This window comes from Chiloscyllium plagiosum, chromosome 14 (genome assembly GCF_004010195.1).
Source record: "Chiloscyllium plagiosum isolate BGI_BamShark_2017 chromosome 14, ASM401019v2, whole genome shotgun sequence".
Taxonomy (NCBI): Eukaryota; Metazoa; Chordata; class Chondrichthyes; order Orectolobiformes; family Hemiscylliidae; genus Chiloscyllium; species Chiloscyllium plagiosum.
Genome location: NC_057723.1, coordinates 36816858 through 36833095, shown reverse-complemented (window position 1 = coordinate 36833095; position 16238 = coordinate 36816858). Strand labels below are relative to the sequence as shown.

At 43.9% G+C, this 16238-nt stretch overlaps 1 protein-coding gene across 3 annotated transcripts in view; it reads left to right on the top strand.

Moving 5' to 3' along the window:
- LOC122556638 (collagen alpha-1(XXIII) chain-like) overlaps window positions 1-16238 on the top strand; it is a 229667-nt gene that overhangs the window by 185259 nt on the left and 28170 nt on the right. For all 3 annotated transcript variants that reach the window (XM_043703584.1, XM_043703583.1, XM_043703582.1), the window contains 3 exons: window positions 826-906; window positions 4424-4477; window positions 5337-5363. In XM_043703584.1, coding sequence (XP_043559519.1) covers window positions 826-906; window positions 4424-4477; window positions 5337-5363 — 162 coding nt within the window. The remainder of the gene's footprint in view (window positions 1-825; window positions 907-4423; window positions 4478-5336; window positions 5364-16238) is intronic.

The window sequence follows — 16238 nt, the reverse complement described above, 5'->3', positions numbered from 1 at the left end:
ATAGAGGTTTACAAAATTATGAGGGGCATGGATAGAATAAATAGGCAAAGTCTTTTCCCTGGGGTCGGGGAGTCCAGAACTAGAGGGCATAGGTTTAAGGTGAGAGGGGAAAGTTATCAAAGAGACCTAAGGGGCAACTTTTTCAGCAGAAAAAGGTGGTACATGTATGGAATGAGCTGCCAGAGGAAGTGGTGGAGGCTGGTACAATTGCAACATTTCAAAGGCATTTGGATAGGTATATGAATAGGAAGGGTTTGGAGGGATATGGGCCGGGTGCTGGCAGGTGGGACTAGATTGGGTTGGGATATCTGGTCGGCATGGACGGGTTGGACCGAAGGGTCTGTTTCCATGCTGTACATCTCTATGACTCTATGACTGTAAGACAGTTGCTTGGAGGATGGGGTATGATTTGCACGAGAATCTCACGAGATTTATATCAATTTAATCTTTGTTTTAAATTCCTTTAGAATGGGAGGACATTTCTCTATCTCTTGTCCCAACACACTGTGACATCTGTTGGTATCCAGGGAATTGCCACGCTAATTGCACCCTCCGTAAGCCTGGAACACCACCTCCCATTGCCTAAAAATAGCAACAGCTCTGTAATGGGTCAGCCAAAGACTTATCAGAGCATTTATTTCATGGCTTTACCTTTCACCCTTTAAATGAGCTTTGGTTCTACTATTGGAGCAGCATTGCACCGTTTCAGTTTTTATATCTCTGAGGTGGACAAACCATATAACCATGCTATTAGTGAGGCTTCCAAAAGTCCAATGCCATGGCATCTGTGATAAATCGTTGGAACTAATTCTGCTTTCTCCTTAGGGTGAACCAGGATTGAATGGTAATAAAGGTGAAAAGGGTGATGGCAGTAGAAAAGGTGATAGAGGTTTTCCTGGCATACAGGTATGTGAACAGATGCCATGTCTTTAATCCAAAGTAAAACACAGAGCTTTATCTGAATGTAACTTCACCAATGATTACTTTATTAAAAATGCTGAAATGAAAATGACAAAGAGGCTAACTGTAGAAAATAATCCTCATTTACCTATCGAAGCATCAACAAACTAGATTCTCAAAGACGGGTGGGTTGGGGCAGTTAAAGATATGTGGGAAGTTAAAATTGTAACAGTTCCATAAACTGACTGCATTATGAGCAGCTCTGGAATTAATGGAGGTATATTTTGCTGCATGCAAGAAGCCTGCTCACTGGAGGAGATTCAAGAACTATCTCATGCTATTGAAGGAAGTGAGAGTGGCAATTGTAGGACCATTGGCTGTAACCGTAAGGTCTTCCTTCGACTCTTCAGAAGCTGCCAGAAGTCTGGAGAACTGCAAACAGCATATCCTTTCTCAAAGCCCAGCAATTATAGACCAGTCCGTTTAGGTTCCGTGCTGGGAAAGTTTCTAGAAATAATTCTTGTAGTCACATTGTAGTCACATGGGAAAGGTGCATTGATTCGGAAGATTCCTAAAGGGTCATTTGTGTTCAACTGATTTTTTTGTAGATTTACTTGTCTGAAGAAAAATGAGGTGATGTCAGAGGCAGCCCAGTGAAATGTGTCATCATCAGAATAGTTGCAACAGAGATGGAGAAACTGGGAGAATGGGAGGATTCCATTCCATTAACATCTTTTTTAAAAAGTTCATACTTCCTCAGTCTAACAAATGAAACAATTTTCACAATCTTTTAAACATTATTTGTCAAAAAATACTTATAATGGACGAGCCTTCATAACAAAATCCCCCCAGTAATCTGTAGTGTATTGACAGTTATTGTGATATATCTGAAAGGGCAAGTTAGCACGTGGGACACAATAATGGAAAGCTGCAGAAATTGTATATATCATTACACTTCGTGCCATTAGAAAGCAAGGAAACTTAACAACGTGGAATTTTGTCAAATGTCACATATATACCCTTTGTGAATTATATTAGCTTTCTCGTATGCTTTCTACTGCTTCTAGTTTGTGGCCTCAGCAGAGAATGAGATTGACTGCTAGGGTGATTTTGACCAATGACTTCTGGGTTTTCACCCAGCACTGCATCATTCCACTGGGGAGCAGTTTGTGAAAATCGCAAATTAAAAGGCCACTGATAGATCAGGTCTTATTCTGATCAAGACAGCAGACATCTCCTGCACAGCTGTGGTCATGTGTTGCCTAGGCTCATTTGAAGTTCATGCTTGAAGCTCTCAGGGGACATCCCATCTTTATAATTTCCACTACTGTTGTCATTGTCCTCCCCTGATCTTGTCAGTATTGAGGAGAGTGAGTGAGTGTGGCATTTCTGCTAATAGCTCTCAAGTTAATGCCGTAACGTTCGAGGCCATTGTTGAAGGAGAATTACAATGTACCGCATCTGTGTCTAACTGACCAGAGTTTGGAGAGGATTGCACCCCTCAGAGGTAGAATCTCCTGTAAACTATTTTAACCCAGGCTTAACTTATGAGCTGAAAATCAATAGACAATAGGTGCAGGAGTAGGCCATTCTGCCCTTCGAGCCTGCACCACCATTCAATATGATCATGGCTGATCATCCTTAATCAGTATCCTGTTCCTGCCTTATCTCCATAACCCTTGATTCCACTATCCTTGAGAGCTCTATCCAACTCTTTCTTAAATGAATCCAGAGACTGGGCCTCCACTGCCTTCTGGGGCAGAGCATTCCACACAGCCACCACCCTCTGGGTGAAGAAGTTTCTCCTCATCTCTGTCCTAAATGGTCTACCCCGTATTTTTAAGCTGTGTCCTCTGGTTCTACCTTTTGTCTTAGAATGATACCTTTCAGTCATATTGATCTGGTTCTTTCTGGTCACAGATCCACTAAATGGTCCTTGCTTTATTTCTAATCAAATCTCTTTGTTTGTGCCACATATTGGTGAAATCTACTAAACACATCACTGAATTATAAATAATTATGCTTAAACCTGATATATGGGCTTAATTTGTGCAAATTTCATACTGGTTTTAAATTCTTAGAAAGACCACCAACCCAGAAGAAATGTAATTGAGGGAGAAGACGTACTGTGTTGAGCTGCAGCATTACTGCACCTTCTGTGCCAGTATACATTAGAGTTGTTGTCTATGTTCTATGTTCTAAATGTAATTGAGGGAGAAGACGTACTGTGTTGAGCTGCAGCATTACTGCACCTTCTGTGCCAGTATACATTAGAGTTGTTGTCAGGATAATAGAGCTATATTCTAAGACTCTCCAATTTATTTATCATCTGTTGACAGGAACATTAAAGAAGAGAATGGATATCACCTAGTACACCTACAATTGCACTCCTCACTTTTGAGCATTGATGATGCCTTCCATCTGCTTGCATTCCTTTACAATACCCAATCCTTCCTTTGTCCAACTTACAAATATGTGGATACAGATACACACACACACACGTACACACACGCACGTACACACCAACACACACAGCTACAATCTCACATGTACACCACACACATGCTCCCACCTGCGTACCACACAACATGCACTGTCTCTCACGTACACTACACACACTCATGTCCACCACAAGTGCACACTCACTCGCACCCATACGCATTCTCATGAACACACTTCACTCTTATACACACCACACACTATCTCGCACAATTACACTCACTCTCATATGCATGCACACATTTTCGCATATTCTCTCCTGTACGTGGTAACTCACTTACACATGCACAGACACACCATACATACCCCTCCCACACACTTTCACTAGATGTTGTCTGATAGTGATGAGCTGGAAATGTGTTGCTGGAAAAGCGCAGCAGGTCAGGCAGCATCCAGGGAACAGGAGAATCGACGTTTCGGGCATAAGCCCTTCTTCAGGAAGGGCTTCCTGAAGAAGGGCTTATGCCTGAAACGTCGATTCTCCTGTTCCCTGGATGCTGCCTGACCTCCTGCGCTTTTCCAGCAACACATTTCCAGCTCTGATCTCCAGCATCTGCAGACCTCACTTTCTCCTTCTGATAGTGATGAGCCTGGGAATTGTATCTGAATTATTTTCCTTCCTAACCCTTGATAGTGAAGTATCTGTACTGCTACCATTCTGCTGAGTGAAAGCAGTACACTCAGTCAAAGCCAAGGGTTGAATACCTGAGCTTTCACATCTGCTATTGTTATTTTCCCCATTTGGACAGTGATTTGGTGGATCAGACCAATCCACTGAGGAGAACCTGCCCAGTTTTTTTTTTAGTCCACTGATTACAAATTGCTACACAAATTGTGAAAATGCATCTTATCCATTTGTGTCTTGGTTATTCACTACCTGAAGCACTTGAGGAGGTTGGGAAGCTCCTCTTGGTCGTCGTGTGTCCAAGACTTAATGAACACAAACCAACAAAGTAAGTAGAAACTAATTTCAAACCATAGAAATTGAAAGATGGTTAATATTATGCCATTTCTCCTTTTATAGGGAAATCCTGGTTCCATGGGTCCTGCAGGTCTACCTGGTCAAAAAGGAGAAAAGGTATGAATCTCAGATTTGTAATAATGCAGAAGGCCATTTGATTAGATTAGATTAGATTCCCTACAGTGTGGAAACAGGCCTTTCAGCCCAACAAGTCCACACTGAACCTCCGAAGAGCAACCCACCCAAACCCCTTTTCCCTCTGACTAATGCACCTAACACTATGGGCAATTTAGCATGGCCAATTCACCTAACCTGCACATCTTTGGACTGTGAGACGAAACTGGAGAACCCAGAAAAAACCTACGCAGACACGGGGAGAATGTGCAAACTCCACACAGACAGTCGCTCGACAATTGAACCTGGGACCCTGGTGCGGTGAGGCAGCAGTGCTAACCACTGAGTCACCGTGTCGCCCCATCTTTGGCTCCCTGAATGATAAATTCAGCAAGTGTCATACTTTTGCCTTATCCCGATAACTCTGCACATTCAGACAGTACTCCAGTTGCCTCTTTTAGACATCGATTGAGCCTCCTCTATAGTCCATTCTAGATCTTCACTGTTTCTCCTCATTGCCTTAAATCTATGCCTTCTCACCCGTGATCCTTTTGCAGTTGGAACAGTTTCTCCAGTCTCCCTATAGGGACTCTGTATAAGCTGCGATATGCATCCTTAAATATGCAGTTTTGCTGCCCTCTGCCCTGTACACCTACCCACTTCAACACTCACCTTCTTATTGAGATTACACATCAGCGGATCTCCTCTAACTTATGAATGCTTGATATTCTAGTTTTGGTATTAGTTGTGATGTATGTAGAAGCAATACAATATTTTAAAACCAATTACTGAGACAAAATTTCAAATTCAGATTTTGTACAATGAAATTTAGTATCTGTTTTCTGCCCTGTTCCTTACACAGGGAAAACCTGGTGAATCGGGATTAGATGTAAGTACCTTTTGATTAAAGATTTAAAATGTGTTTTTAAATTAGAAAGTAAAATTATTAATTCAACCAATACTAGAGAAAGAAAGTGAATCAGCTCAAATTCATCATCGTTAGGGAATGTAGTGATGACTGAGGCTCTGCTAAAGAGCGAGCTTGAACTAATGCTGATAGTGGGCCATCTCTGGCATACACTCCAAGGTGGCCTCAGTGGAATACATGTGAATGTGAGAAAGTTGGAAGTGAGTTGACTTTCAGCCTGAGATTTCCTTCTCTTGCAGCCCACTATCCTCCACTCCACTTGATCCCTTATTACCCTTACCTTTTCTCACGCTCTCTTCTTTCTCTGTGCCACCTCAATCTTTTTCATCCTTTCACTGTCTTCTCTTCCTGTTGCCATTTGGCCCCTCACTACCTCCTTTCTCTTTTCTTCTCATCATACCTTTCCCTCTCTCATCCTTTCTGTCTGTCTTATTCTACCAACATTAACTTCATGAAAGAAATCCTAATGAGGCTGAAATAACTGCACAGAGGCTGACATCCCGTCACCAAGTCACCTTTTATTTTCTTGTACACAGTACACTGGCTGTCTCCACTGAGGTGATACTAATCTGGGTATGCTTTTTCCCCTGTCTAGGTGACATTCTGAGTGCTTGGGAGCCTCCTGTGAAGCGCTTCTGTGATGTTTCCTCCGGCATTTATCGTGATATGTATCTGCCGCTTCCGGTTGTCAGTTCAGCTGTCCGCTGCAGTGGCTGGTATATTGGGTCCAGGTCGATGTGCTTATCGATTGAATCTGTGGATGAGTGGCCACTGCAGCGGAAAGCTGGAACTGACAACCGGAAGCGGCAGATACATATCACGATAAATGCCGGAGGAAACATCACAGAAGCGCTTCACAGGAGGCTCCCAAGCACTGAGGATGTCACCTAAACAGGGGACGAAACGTCTGCAACACAAATTCCCAGCTCGGCGAATAGAACCACTACAACGAGCACCCGAGCTATAAATCTTCTCCCAAACTTTGAATGCTTTTTCCCCCACACTACCTCCTAACAACGGTAGTGCTTATATTTTCCCCAGCACCCATGTTGTGTGTGCGCAGGTGTGAGACCCAAAAGTGATCACTTCTCAGCTGCACACTTCACTTCCCACTTTCGGAATGTTGTCATCATGATGAACGAACACAGCTGAACTCCCATTCTCTGATCGGGAATCGACCCTGGGCCGCAGCAGTGAAAGCACCGAATCCTAATTACTAGACCACCACAGAAGGGCTAATCTGGTATATTGGTCAGTCAGGGCTTTTCTGATTGGACAAGTTAATAACCCCAATCAAGAACCTCATAGTTAATAAGGCCCACCTGGTTTCAGTCGCTACATCTCTCTTCCTGCTAGGTCTTTCAGGAGAATGTAGGCCTCCTCTTTTACTTGTAGCTTCTCTTGCATTGCTTCCAACCCAGTCCAATTACTCTGACTCAGGTATGGGCAGCGTGTATCAGACCATGGCTTATCTCTTGCGTCCTGAACATCTTGGGACAATTTCCTCCTTTTCTTCTGGCAGCAACAGCATCGAGGCTGCATCCATTTCAGACTCTGAGGTGGATGGAGGGGGAGCTTCTGCGGTTTCTGCTGGGCCTTCTGGATGTTCTAAGAGACCAGGTATGTTTTGCTCTTGCCCCATTTTGCAAGTAACAGCTTTCAGATGATCCATATATTTGTTCTGGATGGTATCACCTACCTGAACTTCGTAAATCATGGGACCCGACCTTGCATAAACCTCACCTTGCACCCAAACATCGCCATTCCATTGTTCCAACACCAAACTTTATCCCCTGAATTAAAATTGTATCTCTTGCTTAGAGGAGGCATTTGGCTGGCATTGGCATTCTAGCTGCCATTTTGGCTTCTCCCCACTCCACCCCCAGGTCTAGAAATATCAGGTTTAACCTGGTGCGGAGTCTTCTCCCCCTTCAGCAACTCTGCTGGAGCTATCACTATTGTTGCTTGTGGAGTGGTCATATAATCTAACAAGAACCAGGACAGTTTGGCCTCAAATGATGCTGTAGGCTGCTTCTTTAAGCCTGCCTTCAATATTTGGACCGCTTTTTCCACTAGACCATTGGATGAATGATGGTTTGGAGCTGCCTTATGCCAAATGCCATTGTATGTTCGGAAATATTCAAACTCCCCGCTGGTAAATGATGTCCCATTGTCCGTGACCAATACCTCCGGGAGTCTGTGTATCTCAAACGGTGCCCACAGCTTCTCAATCGTCATCCTTGAGTTCTCTGAACAAACCTTATGCAAGTCCCACCACTCTGAATAGACATCCACAATGACCAATAACATTTGAACTCATAAAAGGGCCAGTATAGTCAATGTGTAACAGAGTCCAGGATTTACCTGGTCATTCCCATGAATGTTGGGGGGCTGCTGCTGGCAGTTTTTATCCTTGTGGGCACTCTTGGCACTGCCTCACCAATGCAGCTATGTCAGCATCCAACCCTGGCCACCAAGTATAGCTTCTTGCTAGCATCTTCATCTTGGAAACTTCTCGATGACCCTGGTGGAATTCAGCCAGTATCCAGCAGCAACCTTTACTCAGGACAATGCCCTTGCTCCCCATTGTAATGTGCCGTCCTCTGCAGTGATCTGGTCTTGCCGGGTCCAAAAAAGGTTTCAATCCTGGTTGCGATGGCCTGTTATCGCTATTAATACTTTCGCTAGGACAGGATCTTTGTATCCGCACTTGTATATTGTCCGTGGTGACTGGAAGGGCACCCAGGAAGTTTAAAACCAAGACCAACTCTTCCACAGGAGTCACCACCAGTGGAATATACCAGTGAGAGGCAGCTCAAGGCATCCACATTAGCCACTTGGCTTCCTGGACAATGTTCTAACATGTAATTGTGCTGAGAATAAGGGTCCTCCACTGTGTTCTACTGAAGCTATGGGTGGCACCTCCTTGCCTTTCTTCAGTAGCCCTTGCAAAGCTCTGTTATCTGTTACTATGGCAAACTTCCATCCACAAAGGTACTGCTTGATATTTCTCACATCAAAAATCACTGCCCAACCTTCCTCCTTTATCTGGCCATACTTGCATTCGGCATCAACCAAAGTCTGGGAAGTGTACGCTATCGGTGTTCCTCTCTGTTGGCCGCCAGTGAGCCAACATTTCCCCAATATCATACGGGGAGGCCTTGCATGTCAGCACTACCTCTCACTTTGATTGTAGGGGGCTGATGACAATAGCTGATTTTTCACTCCCGTTAAGGCTAATTCTGGGCCACGTGACCATTTCCAAGGTTGACCCTTGTCCATAGCAGGTATAAGGGTGCTAAGAATGGTAGCCAGGTTATGGATGAATTTTCTGTAATAATTTCGTTAATCCAAGGAAACAACTAAGCTCCAGTATGGATGTGGGAGCTGGGTCTCCTTTGATCACCCTCACTTTCTCTTCCAACAGGCATAGCTTGGTGTTGTTGACTCTGTAACCCAAGTAGGTCATTTAGGGCGCCTGGAGGACACGTTTTTTCTGTTTAGTGGCTGTCTGGAAGAAACGTTTAAACTCTATGTCCAAGTTCTCCAAGTGCTCTTTATTGGTCTTCCTTGTAATTAGTAAGTCATCCAGATAAATTGCAACCTGGGGTAGCCCTTGTAAAATGGTCCACTGGAAAAGGGAGCAGACTGATAATATCCTAAATGGCAATCTTGTACATTGATATAAGCCTTATGGGTATTAATTGTAGCATACTTCTGGGACTCCTCATCCAGTCGCAATTGCAAATAGGCGTAGCTCACGGTCAGCTTCGTAAAGGATAGGACTACCCCCCCCCCACCAACTTTGCATAAATTCCTCTATGCAAGGAATTGGGGGTATTTATCTGGCTGTAAGATGCAGTTTACCGTTTGCTTAAAATTCTCACAAAGGTGAACCAAACCATTAGGTTTCACAATCAGTACACCCGGTGCTGCCCATTTTGCAAAATGCACTAGTTTGAAGATTCCTTCGCTCTCCAATATCCTGATTTCCACCTCTACTTTTGCCCACCAGGCAAGTAGCACTGGGCAGGCCTTCCAAAGTCTCAGAATTGCTTCCTGATCAACATGGAAAGTGGCTTTGGCCTCTTGGATAGTCCCAAGCCAATCCTGAAAACACGTCTGGGTATTTCACTAAGACTTCATTGAGGCAGCCATTTTCTAGTGAAAAAGTTTAAGCCAATCAAGGTGAATATTTCTCAACCAATTCCATCCCAATAGGCTTGAACCTGAGCCTTTTGTTACCATCAGTGGTAACTGCACCAATTACTTCTCATAGGAAACCAGAACTGAAGTCCTACCCTTAATCTGCAATGGTTCCCCAGTGTATGTTCTCAGTCTGGCTGAGGTCCTGAACAAGTTTAAGGGTTGGGGTCCCAAGTAAATCTTTTTAAAGACAGATTTTGCAACCACAGATACAGCTGCACTGGTATCAACCTCCATGGGAACTGGGTGGCCATTTAACCAAACATTAATTAAATTGACTTCAATTTGGGTGTCATTAAGCAACTTAGTTGTTCCAACCCACATGTAAAGGACCTTTCCAGAGGTGTGCATTTTCCTAGGTACTGGTCTCCAAGTTTTCTTACTCAAGTCAACCTTGTAGGACTCCTTTGCTGTTTTGAGCCTGCATACCACTGGCCAAGATCCTAAGGAACTGTTTGGCCTTGTTGTGGGGTTCTACTGTGGGTTGGCCTAGACTCCCTCTGCTCAGGATATGTCCAGCATGAGGCTCTGTGACTGCCTGTATCCTAGTGGTGTTTCCCAAGCTCAGTCGGAAAGATGAGGGTGTCCACTTCCATTGGGATGCCCTGTAGCTCCCATGCTCTACTTGCTGTATTTACTAATGACAATGACAGTTGCAATGCCTGTTCGAAGTCCAGTTGGGCTTTGGCTCGTAGGTGCTTCTGCATAGTTACATCACTAATCCCACATACCAAACAGTCACACAGCATCTCATTCAGGGTTATCACAAAATCACATACCTCTGCCAGTCATCATAACCTTCAAAATGTCAAAAATTCCAATATGGATTCCCCCAGTTCTTTCACAGCCGAATAAAACCGATAGCATCTCAGAAGTAGAGAGGTTTGGAGTCATACTATTTCTTAACTCTTGGTAGGTTTTAGTTCCTGGTGCCTCTGGGAAATTTAAGCCCTTTGTAATCAAAAATGCTACAGGTCCATACGCACTCAGGAGAATTACTCATTCCAATGTCATTTGCCCAGAAAAATATCTCATTCTTTCAACATACTGAGCCCAGTCTTCAACAGCAGGGCTAAATGAGTCAGGCTTCTCAAATAGAGGCAAATGCCAGGAATTACCCCAATTCCAAGATGACAGTTGCAAGCGAATGTTCTTCAGGTACATCCTGTTTTCTCCTGACACGACTGAAATACCTGTACAAGGGCTCGTGTCCCATCATCCTTTATTTACGAAGCATCAGTACACTGGCTGTAGCTGGCCAGCTCGGAGTCAGTCCTCCACTGAGGAGATTCTAAATCCCCTGTTGTTTTGTTTTGTTAAGTCTTTGCGTGTAGGTGCAGGACACAGTGAAGAAATATCAAGTGCAGAAAACTTCACTCATTTTCCACCACCAGGAAGAAAAAACATCTAAGTGGCCAGTGACAAGCAGTTCCCTACTCTTTAGAGGCAATATCAACATGATCGAAGAAGTGAAGTGGGGGGGTAGGGATTAAATCAAAACAGAATTGGAGAGGGAAATAAGACACTCTCCACCCTGCCAGGCCTTCCTCTCCCTGAAAACCTCTCAGGTATTTGTAGATATCACGTGGTCCTTCTCCAGGGGCACCCAGTCCTGAATGTAGCCACGGAAGAGAGGCAAGCAATCAGCCATAATAGCCCCCTCCACAGCCTGCTACCTGGACCTGTTAATGGACAGTCTGGTCAGGCCCAGGAGCAGACCCACAAGGGGATCCTCTGACCTGTCTCCTAGTTATAGAGTCATAGAGATGTATAGCACAGAAACAGACCCTTCGGTCCAACTGATCCATACCAACTAGATATCCCAACCCAATCTAGTCCCATTTGCCAGCACTTCGCCCATATCCCTCTAAATCCTTCCTATTCATATACCCATCCAGATGCCTTTTAAATGCTATAATTGTACCAGCCTCCTCCACTTCCTTTGGCAACTTATTCCATACACATACCACCCTCTGTGTGAAAATGTTGCCCCTTAGGTATCTTTTATATCTTTCCCCTCTCACCCTAAACCTATGCCCTCTAGTTCTGGACACGCCCACCCCAGGGAAAAGACTTTTTCTATCTATCCTAACGATGATTTTATAAACCTCTCAGCCCCTCAGCCTCCAACGCTCCAGGGAAAACAGCCCCAGCCTATTCAACCTCTCCCTATAGCTTAAATCCTCCAGCCCTGGCAGCATCCTTGTTAATCTTTTCTGAACCCTTTCAAGTTTCACAACATTTTTCCAATAGGAGGGAGACCAGAATTGCACGCAATATTCTAAAAGTGGCTTAACCAATGTATTGTACAGCTGCAACATGACCTCCTAATTCCTGTACTTAATACTCTGACCAATAAAGGAAAGCGTACCAAATGTCGCCTTCCCTATCCTATCTCTCTGTGACTCTACTTTCAAGGAACTTTGAACCTCCACTCCAAGGTCTCTTTGTTCCAGCAATACTCACCAGGACCTTACCATTAAGTATATAAGTCCTGCCCTGATTTACCTTTCCAAAATGCAGCACTTTGCATTTACCTAAATTAGACTCCATCTGCTACTCCTCAGCCCATTGTACTCTGAGGTAACCTCCTTCACTGTCCACTACACCTCCCATTTTGGTGTCATCTGTAAACTTACTTACTATACCTCCTATGATCACATCCAAATCACTTATATAAATGACAAAACGCAGTGGACCCAGCACCAACCCTTGTGGCACACCACTGGTCACAGTCCTTCACCACCACCCTCTGTCTTCTACCTTCAAGCCCCTTTGGTATCCAAATGGCTAGGTTCTCCCTGTATTCCATGAGATCTAACCTTGCTAACCAGTCTCCCATGGGGAACCTTGTTGAATGCCTTACTGAAGTCCATATAGATCATGTCTACCACTCTGCCTCATCAATCCTCTTTGTTACTTCTTCAAAAACCTCAATCAAGTTCGTAAGACAATATTTCCCACACACATAGCCATGTTGACTATCCACAATTAGTCCTTGCCTTTCCAAATACACATAAATCCTGTCCCTGGCTTTTCCTTACCATCTTTCTTAAATAGTGACACCACGTTAGCCAACCTCCAGTCTTTCGGCACCTCACCTGTGACTATCGATGATACAAATATCTCAGCAAGAGGCCCAGCAATCACCTCCCTGATTTCCCACAGAGTTCGAGGATTCACCTGATCAGGTCCCGGGGATTTATCCACTTTTATGCGTTTCAAGACATCCAGCACCACCACCTCTGTAATATGGACATTTTTCAAGATATCACCATCTATTTCCCCACATTCTAGATCTTCCATTTCTTTCTCCACATTAAATAATGATGCAAAATACTCGTTTAGTATCTCCACCATCTCCTGTGGTTCCACACATAGGCCGCCTTGCTGATCTTTGAGAAGCCCTATTCTCTCCCTAGTTACCCTTTGTCTTTAATGTATTTATAAAATCCCATTGGGTCACTTTTACCCCAGAAGAAATCTCAATGATCCAGAAATGTGAACCCTTCTCCCCGGCACCAGCTCCTCAGCCATGCATTCATCTGCTCCATTTGCCAAAGCTATCTCGTGTCCCCTTTTTGCCCTCCTAATTTCCTTCTTAATTATACTCCTACTGCCTTTATACTCTAAAGATTGACTCAATCTCTCATGTCCATACCTGACATATGCTTCCTTATTTGTCTTAACCAAAACTTCAATTTCTGTAGTCATCCAGCATTCCCTACACCTACCAGCCTTTCCTTTCACCCTTACAGGCATATAGTGTCTCTAGACCCTTATCTCCATTTTGAAGGTATCCCATTTTCCTGCCATCCCTTCAACAGCAGACATCTACCCCCAATCAACTTTTGAAAGTTCTTGCCTAATACAGTCAAAATGGGCTTTCCTCTGTTTTAGAACTTCCTTTTAGATCCAGTATATCCTTTTTCATCACTATTATAAAACTAATAAAACTATGGTCACTGACACCTCAGTCACCCACCCTGTCTTATTTCCCAAGAGTAGGTCAAAATTTGCACCTTCTCTTGTAGGTACATCCACATACTGAATCAGGAAATTTTCTTGTAACTCACTTAACAAATTCCTCTCCATCTAAACCCTTAACACTATGGTAGTCCCAACTATATGTTTGGCAAGTTAAAATCCCCTAACATAACCACCCTATTATTCTTACAGATAACTGAAATCGCCTTAAAAATTTGTTTCTCAATTTCCTGCTGACTATTAGGGGGTCTATGATACAATCCCAATAAGATAATCATCTCTTTCTTATTCTCAGTTCCACCCAAATAACCTCCCTGGATGTATTTACAGGAATATCCTCCCTAAATACAGCAGTAATGCTATCTTTTATCAAAAACGCCACTCCCTCTCTCTTGCCCCCTTTTCTATCCTACCAATAGTTCTATCCTGGAACATTAAGCGACCAGTACTGCCCATCCCTGAGCTACATTTCAGTACTTGCTATGATATCCCAGTCCCATGTTCCTAACCATGCCCTGAGTTCATCTGCCTTCCTTGTTAGGCCTCTTGCATTGAAATAAATGCAGTTTAATTGATCAGTCCTACCTTGTTCTCTGTTTTGTTCCTACCTGCCCTGACTGTTCGACCTCGCTCCTTTTCCCAACTGTACCAGTCTCAGATTGATCTCTTTCCTCACTATTTCCCTGAGTCACACCCTCCTTCCACCTTATTAGTTTAAATCCTCCCAAGCAAATCTCCCTGACAGTATATTAGTCCCCTTCCAGTTCAGGTGCAATCCATCCTTCTTGTACAGGTCACTTTTACCCCAGAAGAAATCTCAATGATCCAAAAATGTGAATCCTTCTTGCCTGCACCAGCTCCTCAGCCATGCATTCATCTGCTCTATCCTCCTCTTCCGATCCTCACTAGCTCATAGCATCAGGAGAAATCCAGATATTACTACTCTTGAGGACCTCCTTTTTAAATTCCTGCCTAACTTTCTATATTCTCCCTTCAGAATCTCATCCTTTCCCTTCCTATGTCATTGGTACCAATGTGTACAATGACCTCCTGGCTGGTTCATCTCTCCTTTAAGAACATTCTGCACCCTGTCTGAGACATCCTTGATCCTGGCACCACGGAGGCAACACACTATTCTGATTTTTCGTTGCTGGCTGCAGAAACATCTGTCTGTGCCCCTGATTAGACAGTCTCCTAACACAATCGATCAATCGCTTGGAACCCGATGTACTCCTCATTGCATTAGAGCCAGTCTCAATACCAGAAACCTGGCTGTTCGTGCAACATTCCCCTGAGAGTCCATCACCCCCTACATTTTCGAAAACAGCATATTTGTTTGAAATGGGGATAGCCACAACAGACTCCTGCACTTTCTGCCTAGCCCACCCCTTCCTTTCCCAGAGATAACCCATCTACCCAACTGTATGTGCCTTTTCTCCCTTCCTATAACTACCATCCACCACCATCACCACCACCACACCCCCCACCTAGCAAACATTGCATGTTGAATTGAAAATGGCCCAAGTTTTTTTTTTCCCCCCAGGTGACATCACCTTGGTAAAAGGTGATTTCAATTTTTAAAATGAATTCTGCCGTGGGGAAAGAAGCACAGGATCCAAGCTAAGCATGCCTAGAATTCCCAGTTAGCCAATTTGAGTGTTCCAAAAAGGGATGTTGGAAAGCTGACCAATCAGTCACAAAAAGCAGAACATTGCCTCTAATTTCTCTGTCTCAAAAACTCCTGGTAATGACCTGACACTCATTAACCCCCTTCCCCTTCACCTTCTCAATCCACCTCGCAGTTCCCCTCCGCCATCTGAAACTCATTACCTTCTCCCATGTTGAGACTATCACCTCCTTCCCCCTTCTCCCCAAACCAGAGACTTCCAGTAAGCCTCCTATTCCCAGACATGGAGATTCACTGGCACAGCTCCAGGCCTCCGCGCCCTATGAATGAGCTGTTAATCCATCTACCAGGAAAGTAAATGTTGTAGCATGTGAAGTGCTGTGGCACAACATATGTGGCTGTAGACTGTAGGTTTGTCAAATATTGTAGGTTTGCTGAGTTTAATGGAAACAGAGAACCCAAATTGACTTGATTAGTTCAGCTCTGCTGAGTTGAATTTATGGGGAGGCAATGGTGTCGTGAAAATGGCAGTGGATCAGTCATCCAGAGTCCTTGGCTAATATTCTGGGAATATAGATTTGAATCCCACCAGGGCAGATGGGGCGAATTTAGATTCATTAAAATCTGGAGTTTTCTTTTTACAAAAACTAACCTAATGGTGACCATGTTGTAAATCCACATCTGATTCCAAGGGAATCTGCTTTCCTTACCTGGTCTAACCCACGTGTGATTCCAGACCCAAAACAATGTGACTTACTCCCGACTGCCTTGTGAAATGGCCTCAAGCCACCAGCTCAGTGGCACTTAAGGATAAAGTCATAGAGAAATACAGAAAGGAAACAGACACTTCAGTTCAACTCGTCCATGCTGAACAGTGATCCTATGTAAATCTAAGTTAAAAATCACACAACACCAGCTTATAGTCCAACAGGTTTAATTGGAAGCACACTAACTTTCGGAGCGACGCTCCTTCATTAGATTAGATTACTTAGTGTGGAAACAGGCCCTTCAGCCCA